We start from the raw sequence: 15,930 nt of genomic DNA, 5'->3' as shown, positions 1-15,930 counted from the left end.
TTTCTCCTCTTATCAGAAATGCACTACCGCCATCCGAATGCTTGCATACGGAGTGCCCAGTGATCTCATTGACGAGTACGTCCGTATGAGCGAGTCTACATGCCTAGAGTCCATGTATAAGTTCTGCAAGGCCATTATTGTTGTGTTTGGTCCTGAGTACTTAAGAGAGCCGACTCCTAAAGATACAACACGTTTGTTTGCGATGAATGTCAGCAGGGGCTTCCCAGGGATGCTTGGCAGCATAGACTGCATGCACTGGGAGTGAAAGAACTGCCCTTCTGCTTGGCAAAGGCAGTATAAAGGCCATGTCAGGGCTTGCACTGTCATACTAGAGGCCGTGGCGTCTCAAAATCTCTGGATCTGACACTCTTTTTTGACATGGCTGGATCACATAATGATATCAACATGCTTCAGCGCTAGCCGGTGTTTGCTAGGCTTGCCGAAGGTAACAGCCCACCGATGAACTTTACTATCAACGGCCACAACTACGACAAAGGATACTACCTGGCTGACGGTTTCTATTCTCAGTGGACCATTATTGTTAAGACAATCCCCGACCCTGTCGGAGAGAAGAGGAAAAGATTTGCCCAAGAGCAAGGGAGTGCTAAGAAGGATGTCGAGCGTAACTTTGATGTTGTGCAATCTCGATGGGGCATCGTTCGGTATCCTGCTAATACCTGGAACAAGCAAAAACTATGGGAGGTAACGACTGCTTGTGTGATCATGCACAATATGATCGTAGAAGATGAGCGCCCGAAACGTCTTTACGATCAAGGGTTTCAGTTTCAGGGTGAGAATGTTGTGCCTGAGCATGAAGGAGCGGCAACGTTTGAACAGTCCATCCAATTTCATCATGACATGCGTGATTAGAAAACTCACGTACAACTGCAAAATGATTTGATTGAGCATATATGGACTCATGTTGGCAACCAATAGATGTATCTTCTTTATTCGGCTTGCAAAACTATGCGAGACATTTTTACTTTTATTTGACTTGTAAAACTATGCTATTTTATTCGATCGAAGCTATATATTTGAATGCAAAAGCAATGCAAAAAATGAACCAACCGGCCACACCGGCACATATGGGTAAGCATGTTGGGCCAGTGCCGGCCCAAATCTAAAACAGGGCGGACGTCGGGCTGCCGGCCGACCCAAACAGACAAAAAACGAACAAAAGCGTCCGAGTTGCTCTTATGACCCTAGTTGAATGAAGCCATCCCTATTTAAAGAAAAGTGTTTAAAATCAATCGGATGATTTGTTGGTTTCATCAGCCGATCCGATTTGTTGGTTTCATCAGCCACGTTCGGCGCCGTTCGATCGCTTGTGTCCATGCGAAGCTTCTGACCCATCTGATTCTGACCGCGTAGCTGTGGTTGTAGCTAGACACAAGCTTGAAGCTAAGTGGTCCCAGTGACTATTTAACAATTCCATTCCACTTCTATTTTTTCATATGGTTTACCCAGGTAACTACGCATGTACGTGATGCTACAAGTAACCTGAAGAGGAAGCATGTAGCAAGTAGCAAACAAAGATTCCAAAACACCATATTCTTGACCATGGGTGTTTGTTGGATTCGATACTAGCAAGCTCATGGTGCCATGGTTGCTTGGATATAGCAATGCTTAGGGTAGTAATCCTTAATGCCTCTGCCACCGCCCTGGTCGTCAAAGCATAGATATCATCGCATCGTTATCATAGCAATCAGGGTGCAGCCATCGCATTGTTATCATAGCAGTCGTGGTGCAGCCCATCATAGCATCGTCAGAACAGCCGTGCCATCGTTGCAGCACTACCACAACAAGGAAGCACATAGTCGCAACACGGTCGAAGCAGCCAGGACTTCATCAAAGCATCGTTGCGGTCAACAAAACACGCGATCACAACATCTCCGTGACCGTTTGAAGCATGTCGTAGTACCTGTTCGTTGCAGCAGCATTTTCACAGTTGTTCAAGCACGCCATTGCAACATCATCAAAGCATTTGGGTTGCCGTCGCACCTTCACCATGGGTACCGAAGCACCCGTCGTCACCATCGAAGCACGCGGTGACAACATTGTCGTGATCATTCAAAGCATACCGTCATTGCGGTTCATTGCAACACTGTCATGTAAACTGAAACCCGTCATTGCAACATCATTAAATTAGTCCTGTTGTCGTCATAGCATCACCACGGCTACCGAAGCACCCATTGTTGCCATCAAAGCAGGCCATCACAACATCATTGACGCAGACATGTTGTTGTGGTAACATCCTATGACAATCAACGCACACCTCTCCAACCAAAGTGTTTCATCGCAACATCTAAGTAGCCAAGGTACAATTGCAGCAGCATCGTGGCCGTTGAAGCACGCCGTCGTGCCATCACCACAGCCATCGAAGCATATTGTCACAAGAACATTGAAGTGGCTGGGCTTTCGTCACATTAAGCCTCGTAGCATCGCTCGATGCTACCGCCATCCAACATCGCGACACTGCTTGCAGCCTCACACTACAACTACAACAGCCGGTCACCATGGTCTTTTTGAAGCAGCTTGGGCCATTGCGTTAGCATGAATGACTTGCTTCTTTCTTTTAGGGAATGGGTGACTTGCTACTTAAGTAGTTAAGGGCTTGTTCGGTTGCAAGGGGCTTGGAAGGGATTGGAGTGCATTGAAGAGGATTAAATCCATACAAGTCAAATTCCTCCTCAATCCCCTCCAAACCTCTGAGAGAGGTTTAACCGAACAAGGCCTAACTGATATACTAAAGGGGCTGGTTCTCAGAAGTCGTGATCAGCTAAGAAAATATAACAATTAAATAACTCAATTACGTAATTAAGTTGATCATACGGCTTCGATATGCTGGACGACCCAGCTGAACACGGATCAGCCAGATGACGCCTAGCGTCCGCCCTATTAAGTTGATCATACGGCTTGGATATGGTTCTACAAAATCTGTAGTTAAATACCCACAGTTGCCTATTTCAGTTGCACTCGCTACTTACCTAAACCGACCAATACTCGGTTCATTCAACAATAAGGTAACAATGATGCCAGGGTGATCAAACCACGTCTTTTAAGAGTACAATAACCAAAATTATGGCATAAACTCCCTCCGTGTTCACTTCTACCAACGTTGTAGAAAATCGGAAATCAAAGACACTTATTTTAGGACGGAGGGAGTACAACCTTATATTCCTGAAGTAGGACCTATCTGCATCGGTAGTTTATTTAAACTGAGCACAATCATGCTTACTTGCAATCTGCAACCGCATTTTGTAAAAAGTAATAGACACGCAGATAAGTAACACTGAAAAAGGCTGATATTCATAATTGCCAAAAAAACATGCTTGATCTTTTATATGGCAGAAAAGAACCAGCGAAATGACATCTCCTCAAAAGCATAAAAATCCAACACAACACAATCTATATGGCAGATCAAAACAATAACAGCAACAAGAAAACAATACTGAAACACCAGAACATCTACCAGTGCAACACTTAGACGTTGCATATCTAGTCATGGTGGCTGGAATAGTGAAAAACTAAAACAAGCGACTGAATATTTCAGTGGTTGGCCTCATGCTACCAAAAATGGCCAACTTCAAGCCATTATTCATCAATCCAACAGCAAAATTGGACAGGTTGAAACAAGTCAGCCATATGATTCTAATCCCCAGCAAGGAACAAAGATATAGTTGAATAGATCGGCCAGATTAGGTGGGTTCCAAATAATACTTTGCCGCCTAGTTGAATTTCAAACAGAAATGGCCCACCAACCACCATAAATGAAGTCAGCGGCTGCAAGGGGGGCAAAAGGGCATCCAAAAGATGGCAAAATCTATGTGTACCATCAAACCAATAGACAACCCTTAACTGTTAAAGCAGATCGCAAAGCAAGATTTGCACCTTAATGCTTCTTCAGTAAGAAGCACAGCTAGCAAGCCACCAAAATCATACCAGGCACTTTGTGGACCACCTGAAGAAGGAAGATCACACGAAAGAACAGTATCCATCCCTCCAGCTGGCATGTGACTCGTATGTGCAAGAGAGTATTGCTAGATTTGCACCTTGATGCTTCTTTAGGAAGAAGCACAACTACCACAGCCACAGGCAACTTGTTGAGCACCTGACGAAGAAAGATCACACGAACTTCTAAAAGAACACGCTCTCCAGCTGGCATGTGGCTCGGTATGGGCAAGAGAATATTGCTACATCAAAAGCAATGCTAGCATAATAATAACATAAGATTAGCAACCACCTGCAATTTGAGAGAAAAGGATCATTAAACCCATGAATTGCATATCGTGTTAAGAAAGTAATAAACCAATTAACTGAAGAAATGCAAACAGGTGGGAAAACATACCTCTTACTAAAGATGGCTGAAGCTTAAAAAGCTCGTTCAGCAGGGAAACAACGCCCAAAGACCACCCAAGATAAGGGTTTAACTTGATCACCATGGCACATCTGATTTTCAGCCTCATGATAGACGGGTAGCAAAGGAATGTGAGCACCTCATACATCTTCAATAACTTTCACATGCGGAGCAACTTGGGTGGTCCTTAGTCCTTGCGTTCCTCAAGGAAGGCAGAAACTAAAGGCAATCAAGTAATGTTCATAACAGTAGTGTTCACTGGTATCCACTCAACTCTAGTTCTATGTAGACACATAACCCATACAATTCAGTAAGCCAAGAACCTGACAAGTAAAAGGTTTTGTTGTCCCTTGAACATAGTAGCACAAAAAGCAGGAACGTAGGGGCATCCTTCAAATTTCATGTTGAAAATATCAACACTGCAAAGATGTCGACTTATTCGTTGGTCTGCATCGGCGCCGCACCCTGGGCATGGTACTTCTCCAACTCAGCATCAAGTTCTTCAGCAGACCTTGGCTGACTACGCTCTTTCCCACGACGACCGCCAGATCCACTGCCTCCGCCGCCGCCACCACCACGACCCCTCCCACCCCTTGCACGGGGCCTGTTCTGTGGCAAACTAGCTGAGACACCCCTTGGTGCACTGTAACAAACAAAGTGGTGTACGGTAAGGTGGGAAAAACTATAACTGACAGACAAAAGCAATAAAAGGTACACCTATAATCATTCAGGAAAATGGTAGAACATGATTAATATGCTTGATAACCTAACCGGCTAACTAGTTAGACAAAGATGAATTCTTGAAACTGAAATTCATAATTCAATCACTTCTGCTAATACCCCTACAACTAAGAACAAACTTAATGTGGTGCCATTGCAACACGGAGAGCACCTACTGTTTAATAATGTCTCCTGAAATATTGGGGATCGCACTTGCCTAACAAACTGATGGACAAGTCTCTTGGTCATAGTGCAATGGAACACTTCTGCTATATATCATAGCAATTACAGCAAACAATTGTATTATCACCATCCACAAAATTTAATATCACATAGGAGTTTATGACTAATTCTAGCAAACAGGCAAATTTAGATGTTTGAATTGCTGTGGATTGAATCCACAAATAAATAAAGCGTCAAATCTAACATACCTCTTAGCAACATTCCTAGCATAGCTTCCATTATTGGTTGGTAGTGCAGCTGGAGCTGTAGGAGTGTTAGTCCCAAGTATCTCTATTTTCATAGGCTTGCCATCAAGTTGGACATTGTTATATTTCTTTATCGCTGCAACAGCATCACCACGCCTTGCAAATATAACTTCAGCTGTTCCCTGCAACACACAAGTACTGTCAGGCATCGCACAGAACCCACACATGGAACAAAGAAAAACATAAGACGGAATCACGTACCTTAGACCGCCCACTTCGGTCAAAGTTAATCGAGCATCGCTTCAGATCACCCAGCTCGGAGAAAAGCTCCTGAACCATTGAAAGAAAAAAATAACTCAGGAAGAGTACCCTATGAACAGGAAACAGCAAGAGCATTCTATGGAGAACGATATCAATGTTTAAGTAAACTATACAAACTGAGAAACCATAACAAGAAAAGAACCCCATGTGAGCAGCTTTGTGAACTTACGAAGTAAGCAATAAGATATGCACACAAAGAAATCCACATCATCAATTAAACATATCAAATCAAGATTACAGCAGCGCAAATGAGAACATAACCACACCTCCAAAGAGGCCACACCATTTGGAATAAGCTAAGAACTATAATTGAAAACTAAACCAAGTCCTATTCACCTAATAAGCAAGCTAAGAAAATTCAGAAAAGATTAGCTCGGTCCACTACAACAACGCGAGGCTACCAGCACGACCAAATTACAGCTATAGTACTGGCCTATGCCAGATCTAGAAATAAACTATATGAGATCGTCGGGGACCAACTACTCAGAAGCAACCGAATAACTACATGAGTATGAGAGCAACGACTCGACATGTAGATCCGGCGACGTATATACCTTGAGGTCCTCGGTCGAGACGCCGAAGTCCAAATTGGTGATGAAGAGCTTGGTGCCGGTCTCGATAGCCGAGACCCTCCCGCCGCCGCCGCCTCTGGCAGAGGCGTCCGAGTACATGTCGTGCTGCCACGCCGATTCCGGGGCCTGGATCGCGTCACACCAGAGTGAGAAAACCACCGGATCATCCTCCCGCGCCTCGGCGAAAACGGAAGTCCATCGATCCCCTTCGCCGACGGCGCAAAGCCTAGTAGCCCGTGCGATTCGTTCGTACCTTCGGCGGCTGGTAGGGCGCCGCCCTGTTCCCCGACCTCTTGAAGGCGCGCCTGTTGGGGCCGACGCCTCCGACAGCGGAGGCGGCGGAGGCCGCGCCGCTGCCGCCAGCGGCAGATCCACGGCGGCCCTCGAGGCGGCGGCCGCCCCCGCCGGAGGAGGAGTTGCCCTTCTTGTTGTTCTTGATGATGTCGTCGAGCGACATGTCGATGGTCTCCGCCATGGCTTCGCGCGCGCGGGGGCGGGCGGATCTGGCGCTAGGGTTGGGAGGGGGGAGCTCGGCGATGGGGAATCGAATTGATGGGGAAGTTGAATAGGGTTACCAAGTCGTGGGGTGTTGGGGAATTTGGGAGATATTTTTGCGGGAGGCGGGCGCGATAAAATAGTAGGGGGAGACGCGTAGGGAGAACGCGTGGTGGAGGTGGGGTGGGGGCGCACGAGTCACGACCCACGCGGGCGCGATGGGGATTGTTTGGCTGGGTCGGTTCGGGACTTCGCGGATCGGGGCCGTTCTTCCTTCCTACAAATTCCGTTTTATGCCAAACCAGTTTAAAAGCAGAACTATGTTTGTTTGTTTTTTCGGGGAAAAGCAGAACTATGTTTGTTCGTTTTTGCGGGGAAAAGCAGAACTATGTTCGTTAAAATAAAAAAATTGTTCTGCTCAAGACTCAGGGAACTCTTTGCTGTGCGGGGAAAACCAATGGGAACTACTACAATTTCAACATTAAAAAAAACGAATTGTCCGAATTGTGATATTGTCTTCTGATTGCCTTCTTCGAGTTGTACTCTGCTCAGCAGTTTTGCCTAAGTGAGGAGATGAGAAAATGATCAGAGGATATTTAATCAACCTGCTACACCTACTTGATACTCATACCAAATTTCGAGTGATGGACTTGATAGTTCAGACTATCCAAAAGACTATTGCGTATCAGAAGAGATCTTGTAGATATGCACCTTATATTCAGATGCTCATCAATGTCAAGCTAGGCAAGCATGCATATTAACTTGATCGTCTCCATCTACCTCTTCAACCTAAATTTGAGGACAATAAGGTTGTGATGGATAACAATGGTCCTAACTCAGCTACAGCATGAATGGCAGCAGAGACAACAAAGGCTGAAACTGCTAGAAATAGGTCACCTCCAATTCCACAGCTCAGAACTCAAGCTGACCAAATGCTTTTCTAGTGAGCATTGTCCAAGGCATGGAGAAGAACATTCAGGAGATTATGCAAAATCAGAAGAGTTTTGAGAGAGTTGTGGAGACAAATTCCACAACATGGATTTGAAGGTAACTGAGTTGACCACCATTGTCAGACAACTTCAACATGAAGTTGACTCTGTAAAGATTCCACGCTCAGAGGATGAAGATGAAGATGATGATGATGACGACGATGAGTCTCATCCTCCCACTACCACTAGGTTCAGCACCCAGCCTTGGTCAGTTGTTGTTCCTGCTCCGGAGACAAGACAATCATCTTTAGCACAAGCTTCGCCACCTTCAGCACCAGCTCCAGCTCACGCTCCTTCAGTATCAACTCCTCCAACTCCAGGGACATCAGCAGAAGCCTTCGTCGACGTTGTTCTATCGACTCCATCATCAGCTGCCCAGAGAAACGAGTAGTTCTATACTTTTTAACTTTTTGATAACTTGTTGCCAAAAGGGAGAAATATATAGATCATAGACTTCGTGTGAGAGAGAGCTTTTGACTTTATTTTCTCTTGTTTGGTTTTAAAAACTTTGTTCTTTGGATGACTTTATTCTGTCTATGTGGTTGATCATACGCTTTATCCTGTGTGATACTACTATATCATCTTTTAGATATCCTTGTGATGATCACTCACTTATCTTGTTGGTGTCATGTGCATTACTTTTACTTTTACGCACCACCAATATGTATGTGACATCGAAGAGTAACCCATGATCCTAATCGATTGTACATTTTCATTCAAACGCAAATTTTAAATAAAGCACAAATTTAGGGGGAGCTCTTGCTTTTCACATACTTTTCAAAGCTTCAATGCTAATCATTGATTATATCTTTTGTCGAAACTTTGATGTATATGTTGTCATCAATTACCAAAAATGGGGAAATTGAAAGCACAATTGCTCCCTATGGTGGTTTTGATAATTGATCGCAACATATGCATCATTGGACTAATGTGTTTTCCAAGTATATTTTAGAAAAGTTCAAAAGATGCTATGGCTTAAGGTTTATGTGGAGATACCCCTGGATACATGAAAGGAACAATATTGGCTCAATCTTCAAGCTATAAGACTCTTAAATTTATATTTGTGAAAAATCACATTTGAGTCCATAGAAAAGCCAATACTATTAAAAGAGGGTGAGGTAGTAAAATGAACTGATTGCTCAAATGCTCAAGTTAGCCACCAAAACACTCAGTCATTTTTCTCACATATCCACTCTGTCAAGTTCCACAATCACAAATTCGGTGTAACCAACATTTCCACTTCGGACCCACCGAGTTTGAACCTCAGACAGAACCTTAGTCATTCCACCAAATCGGTGCAACCGAAACTGCATCGATGCTACCGAGTTCAGTGTGACCAACATTCTGTTGCCAAGATACACAAAATCGGAATTTTTGAGTTTGAGTATCGGTGCCACCGCGTTTGGTCATTTGACCATTAGTCACCTTTTCCGTGCCACCGAGATAAAAAAATCACATTTTTAGTACTAGCCGGTACCACCGAGTTGTCCACTTCGGTGTCACTTAGTTTGCACCTTTGTGTGTAACGGTTGGATTTTGGCTATTGCCTATATATACCCCTTCACCCACCTCTCATTCATGGGAGAAGCACTCAGAACACACACTTCATTTCCATATCCATTTTCTGAGAGAGAACCACCTACTCATGTGTTGAGACCAAGATATTTCAATCCAATCCTTTGAAATTTGATCTCTAGCCTCCGCAAACTCCTTTCCACCAAATCAACCTCTCCTACCCATGCATATTCTGCGAGAGAGTGATTTATGTTGAGGAGACTATCTATAGAAGCACAAGAGCAATGAGTTCATTGATCTACCACATCTATTACCTTTTGGAGGGTGGTGCCTCCTAGGTTGGTTAGGTGTCGATTGGAAGCCTCCTACTGTGTTGTGGAGTTGAACCGAGATGTTTGTAGGGCAAGGAGATTTCCTACTTCATGAAGATCTACCGTGAGCGAGGCTAGTCCTGTGTGGACGGAAGTCGTGGTGGAATAGACAAGGCCGCTTCTTTGTGGACCCCTTGTGGTTGGAGCCCTGTGTGGACTCTCGTATCCGTTATCCTCAGTGGGTTGAAGTCTCCACTAACATGGACGTACGATAGCGCCACCTATCGAAACCATGCCAAAAATCGCCATGTCAACCTCATGTGTTTGATCTCCATACCTTACTCCTCTACTTTACACTTGCATGTTTTACTTTCCGCCGCTATACTATTAGAACTGCATGTGTAGGGTGTACTTGACCTATTATAACTGTCGTAGCTGCCCCTCAAGTAAAGTTCGGAAAAGGAAAAAAAATATCTTATCAAGTAGTCTAATCACCCCCCTCTAGACATACTTTCGATCCTACAACCGTCAAACTGAGCTAATAAAAAAACTAAGGCTCCTATGGACACCAACTTTGGAGGTTTATTCGACTTCTCTACTAAAATCAATGGAAACATAGTGTCACACAATAGGAGATTTAATACTTTAGAACAAAAGGTTGTTGCTATCTGTGTTTTGGAAGGTGAAATGAAACTTCTCAACGCCAAACCTGACCAATGTAGTCATATAGTTAATGATAGGCGATTTCCTATGCATGGTGGTAGCTACACACCCTTTGGTATAAGTGCCTTCTTAGATATACGAGGTGTCGGGTTTCTATGGCATTGGCACAAGTGCATTTTTGTTGTATATGAATGACCTTTTTCACATTTATTTGTCATTTTTGTTACCTTTTTGACACAAGTGTCTTTTCACTGTGTAGAAAGGGTGTTTCTCACTTCTTTTGTTCTTTTTCCTTGTCTTTTTGGCATAATTGCATGTTTGCTTGCCTCTCAGGTCCAAAACTACGATATTTTTGCTATAGAGTTACTTTTCATATTTCAAAATAATTTATCAAATTAATTAGAGATAAAATTTGGGGCCATATGTAGCTACCACCATGGGTAGCAAATTATTTCTGTACAATTAATACTGTAAAAGAGGGCAGGATTGTGATGGGAAATAGATCACTTGCAACTAAGGACGAAACCACTTGATACTATGCATTATGCCTAGATAGGGGTGTAAAACGATAGCGCTTGTTGGAAGGCAACCCAATAGTTATCTTATTTTTTGTGTTGTACTTCCTGTTATTTTGTGTTCACATGATTACTACTACTGTAATTATTGTGCTTTATGTTTTAATTAGTGTTTGTGCCAAATAAAGCCTTTGGGATGATTTGGATACTAAGTAGATTTGATCCCGTGCAAAAACATAAACTTTTATGTCTAGTGCAGAATTTATGTGATTTTGCTGGAACGTCTTTTTTAACTGAATTTGTTACATAGCATTGATATACAAATTCGCCATTTTGTCCTAATTTTTTAGAATTTTTGGAGTTACAGTATTGTAGTTTTAGTGTTGATCATTATAGATCGTTCCGTTTTAGACATTTTTTGTTTTTTGCTTGCATAGTTTGCTTCTTTTGATCATACTATGGATTGTATCGGGGGTATAAGCAATGGAGAAGTTAGAATACATTACCTTATGCAGTAATTAAATATGAATCAATTTATAGCAGTACCTAAAGTTTGTGATTTGCCTATTCTACTAACGGATCTCACGAGGTTTCTGTTGAATTTTGTGTGTTGAAATTTTTAAGTTTTGGATGCGATCACGATGGATGAAGTAATAAGGAGCGGAAACAAATCTAAGCTTGGGGATTACAAAGGGACCCCAAGGTAATATCCTAGGAATACTCAAACGTCTCTATTCCATCGGCATGTCACTTGAAGCTATATTTTTATTCATCACATGATATGTGTTTTGCTTGGAGCGGCGTATATTATAGTTTGCTTTTGTATTAGTTTTCCACGATCATCTTTTGCTGGACACACCTACTTGAAAGAGACACATGTTTATCATGATTTGTTAAAGTACTATATGTGCTTCACTTATATCTTTTGAGCTAAACTGTTGCTCTAGTGCTTCTCTTGTGTCTTTTAGAGCACGGTGGCATGTAGATCTTATAGAATTAATTGTACTCTCGTTATTCACTTATATTTGTTTTAGAGTCTAACATGGGATAATGGTAATTTGCATGGGTTATAATACTAGTTCAAAAATTATAGGTATTCATGGAGGATATAATAAAAACTTTCATGTAGCACATAAAAGAGAAATTGTGGGTTAATGATATTGATGTGGTAATATGCAAGGGCGTGAGTACATGCTTGTTGGTTAGTAGAAATATCGATAGTTAGAGGGTGTCAACTTGTTGTTCATCTAAATATTGGTTATGGCATGGTGATAATGTGTGAGTATTCTTATTCCTCGTTGAAATCCTAGTGATGTTTAGGTCGGGGGCGCGCGATGGTTAACTCCTACCAACCTCCTCCCTAGGGGCATGTGGTGTCTACTATGCAACTTTATTTTTGTAGACGTTGTTGGGCCTCCAAGTGCACAGTTTTGTAGGGCAGCAACAAATTTCCCTCAAGTGGATGACCTAGGGTTTATAAATCTGTGGGAGGTGTAGGATGAAGATGGTCTCTCTCAAACAACCCTGCAATCAAATACAAGAATTCTCTTGTGTCCCCAACACACCTAATACAATGGTAAATTGTATAGGTGCACTAGTTCAGCGAAGAGATGGTGATACAAGTGTAGTATGGATAGTAGATATATGTTTTCGCAATCCGAATAAATAAAAACAACAAGGTAATAAATGTTAAACAATGAGCAAGATGTTATATAAATGCTTGGAAATAAGGCCTGGGGTTCATACTTTCACTAGTGCATTCTCTCAACAATGCTAACATAGCAGAATCATATGGTCATCCCTCAACGTGCAACGAAGAATCACTCCAAAGTTCATAAGTAGCAGAGAGCATATGATGAAATTGTTGTAGGTAGTAAAACCACCTCAAAGTTATTTTTTCTCATCAATCTTTTGAGCTACTCCTATAAGTGTCACAAACATCCCTAGAGTTTGTACTATAATAGCACCCATGATAGATAACAATCAATCCTAATGTCACCTAGATACTCCAATGTCACCTCAAGTATCCGTGAGTAAATTATACGACATGCATCAAGCAATTTCAGATTCATCAATTCAATCCAACACAAAGACCTTCAAAGAGTACCCTAAGATTTCTATCGGAGAACGAGTATGAAAACGTGCAATCAACCCCTATGCATACATCCCCAAGGTTACCGAAATCCGCAAGGTGATGCCATATCATATATCAAGTGAATCAATAGAATAACCCATTGTCACCACATGTATCCACATGCAAGACATACATCAAGTGTTCTCAAAGGGAAAGATTCAATTCATCACAACAAGATAGCAAGGGGAAAACATCGTATGATCCAACTATATTAACAAAGCCCGTGATACATCAAGATCGTGCCATCTCGAGAACACGAGAGAGAGAGAGATTGAACACATAGCTACTCGTACACACCCTCGGCCCCAAGGGTGAACTACTCCATCCTCGTCATGGCCTCCGTCCAGAAGATGAAGATGGCCACCAGAGATGATTCCCCCCTTTGGCAGGGTACTGGAAAGGCTCCAGATGTGTTTTTCGTTGATACAGATAGTTGCGGCGGTGGAGCGGAAGTTTTCTCTTTATTTTTGGGGTTTCACGTATATATAGCATTTTTCAGCGTTGGAATCACACCACACAGAGCTAAGTGGGCCCCACAAGCCATCAGGGCATGACCATGGGGTGTTCACGCCATGTTGGCTTGTGGCCCACAGGTGGCTCCCCTCTCGTGGTTCTTCACTCCAATATTGCTCACATGTTCTAGAAAAATCATCACAAAGTTTCGGGAGATTCTCAGAACTTTCATTTTCTGCACAAAAAACAACACCACGGTAATTTTGTTGAAAACGGTGTCAGCCCAAGTTAGTTCTAAATAAATCACAAAAGTGCATCAGATCCATAAAAATATTGTAAACATAGGTGAATATGTCATGAATACTTCATTAATTACCGATACGTTGGAGACGTATCAGCATCCCCAAGTTTAATTTCGACTAGTCCTCGAGTAGGTAAATGATAAAAGAAATAATTTATGAAGTGTGAATGCTAGCATAGTATATAAGTTTGATCAATGATAATTCCAATCACTTTTTCTAGCATCATATCCAGCAACTTTTGCATAAAAACCACCATGGTTGAGTAGCAACCAGTTCACATGTCATGGTTCAAACCATGCATTCTCTTGAAACTTAACAACCCATGTTCTTGGCCACCAAACAACTTCAATGCATCATGAAGACTAAGTAAGATCTCCACATACTCAATTATCATATAGTCTTCTATGACTACTAATACTTGCTACTTCTCAAACAACAGCGCCAGAAATTGACACGTTGACGGAGATTGGGCTTGCGTTGGTTTTTCCCTTGAAGAGGAAAGGGTGATGCAACACAGGAGCAGTAAGTATTTCCCTCAGTTTGAGAACCAAGGTATCGATCCAGAAGGAGGGTCTCGTCAAGTCCAGAGTACCTGCGCAAACACAAACAAGCTTGCACCCAACGCTAAAAGGGATTGTCGATCCCTTCAAGATTGATTGCAAAGTGAGATCTGAAGGCGGAAAGTGCAACGAAGTAAAAGTGTAAGGCTGAAAATATGGTGTGGAGTAGACCCACGGGCCATAGTGTTCACTAGAGGCTTCTCTCAAAATAGCAAGTATTACGGTGGGTGAACAAATTACTGTCGAGCAATTGATAGAACCGCGCAAAGTCATGACGATATCTAAGGCAATGATCATACATATAGGCATCACGTGGGAGACAAGTAGACCGATACTTTCTGCATCTACTACTATTACTCCAGACATCGACCGCTATCCAGCATGCATCTAGTGTATTGAGTTCATGACAAACAGAGTAACGCCTTAAGCAAGATGACATGATGTAGAGGGATAATCGCAAACCAATGATGAAAGCCCCATCTTTTTACCCTTGATGGCAACAACATGATGCGTGCCTCGCTACCCCTTCTGTCACTCGGTGAGGTCACCGCACGGTATGAACCCAAAACCAAGCACTTCTCCCATTGCAAGAATCATAGATCTAGTTGGCCAAACAATACCCACAACTCGAAGAGAATTACAAGGATATGAAATCATGCATAAGAGAGATCAGAAGAAACTCAAATAAGATTCATAGATAATCTGATCATAAATCCACAATTCATCGGATCTCGACAAACACACCGCAAAAGAAGATTACATCGGATTGATCTCCATGAAGATCATGGAGAACTTTGTATTGAAGATCCAAGAGAGAATAAACCATCTAGCTACTAGCTATGGACCCGTAGGTCTATGGTGAACTACTCACACATCATCGGAGAGGTCATGGTGTTGATGAAGAAGCCCTTCGTGTCCGAATCCCCCCTCCGGCAGGGCACCAGAACGTGCCCTAGATGGGATCTTACGGAGGCAGAAGCTTGCGGCGGTGGAAAAGTGATTTCGATGATCTCCTGTTTTTTTTGGGATTTTTAGGGAATATATAGGCGCAACTCCTAGGGCAGAGGGCGCCCAGGGGGCCCACAAGCCTGTGTGCCGCGGCCTCCCCCCTGGCCGCGGGGTGGGGGCTTGTCGGGCCCCTGAGGCTCCCCTTCCTTGGCTCTCAAGCTTCCCGATCTTATTTTGTTATGGAAAAATCTTTTCGGGGATATTCTTCCGTTTGGACTCCGTTTCAAAATCTCCTCTGAGAGGGGTCAAAAACATGAACTGGCACTTGGAACTGAGTTATTAAGTTAGTCCCAAAAAAATATATAAAAGGCATGCAAAACATCCAAAGTTTGACAAGATAATAGCAAGAAACCATAAAAAATTATAGATACGTTGGAGACGTATCAAGCATCCCCAAGCTTAACTCGTGCTCGTCCTCGAGTAGGGAAGTGATAAAGAATGAATTTTTGATGTGGAATGCTACCTAGCATAGTTGTCCTTTGCAACTTCTTTCACGTGACATGAATGTTCAGATCCGTAAGATTCAAAACAATAGTTTTCTATTGACATGAAAACAATAATACTTCAAGTAAACTAGCAGGGTAATC

The 15,930-nt window shown here is 42.7% G+C and overlaps 1 protein-coding gene and 1 long non-coding RNA gene across 2 annotated transcripts; both read right to left on the bottom strand.

The window, feature by feature from the left end:
• Positions 1 to 967: 967 nt before the first annotated feature.
• Positions 968 to 2,440, bottom strand: LOC123449001. Its single transcript, XR_006631948.1, has 2 exons — positions 2,002 to 2,440; positions 968 to 1,921 (listed from the first exon to the last, which is right to left on the bottom strand). It is a non-coding gene; the product is annotated as an uncharacterized LOC123449001 (long non-coding RNA).
• Positions 2,441 to 4,476: 2,036 nt separating this feature from the next.
• Positions 4,477 to 7,009, bottom strand: LOC123449000 (THO complex subunit 4A-like). The gene is made up of 5 exons (XM_045126060.1): positions 6,652 to 7,009; positions 6,381 to 6,524; positions 5,767 to 5,835; positions 5,509 to 5,687; positions 4,477 to 5,000 (listed from the first exon to the last, which is right to left on the bottom strand). Exons 1-5 carry the CDS (start codon positions 6,871 to 6,873, stop codon positions 4,793 to 4,795), a joined length of 822 nt encoding a protein of 273 aa, XP_044981995.1. The 5' UTR covers positions 6,874 to 7,009; the 3' UTR covers positions 4,477 to 4,792.
• Between the last annotated feature and the right edge of the window lie 8,921 nt (positions 7,010 to 15,930).

Source organism: Hordeum vulgare, chromosome 4H (assembly GCF_904849725.1).
Source record: "Hordeum vulgare subsp. vulgare chromosome 4H, MorexV3_pseudomolecules_assembly, whole genome shotgun sequence".
Taxonomy (NCBI): Eukaryota; Viridiplantae; Streptophyta; class Magnoliopsida; order Poales; family Poaceae; genus Hordeum; species Hordeum vulgare.
This window is presented reverse-complemented; position numbering and strand designations above follow the sequence as displayed.

Coding starts and splice junctions, on each gene's coding strand:
- LOC123449000 (XM_045126060.1), bottom strand. CDS start 6,873: ATGGCGGAGACCATCGACATGTCGCTCGACGACATCATCAAGAACAAC. Junction 6,525..6,651: donor CGCCCTACCAGCCGCCGAAG/GTACGAACGAAT, acceptor GACGCGATCCAG/GCCCCGGAATCGGCGTGGCA. Junction 5,836..6,380: donor TCTCGACCGAGGACCTCAAG/GTATATACGTCG, acceptor TCAATGGTTCAG/GAGCTTTTCTCCGAGCTGGG.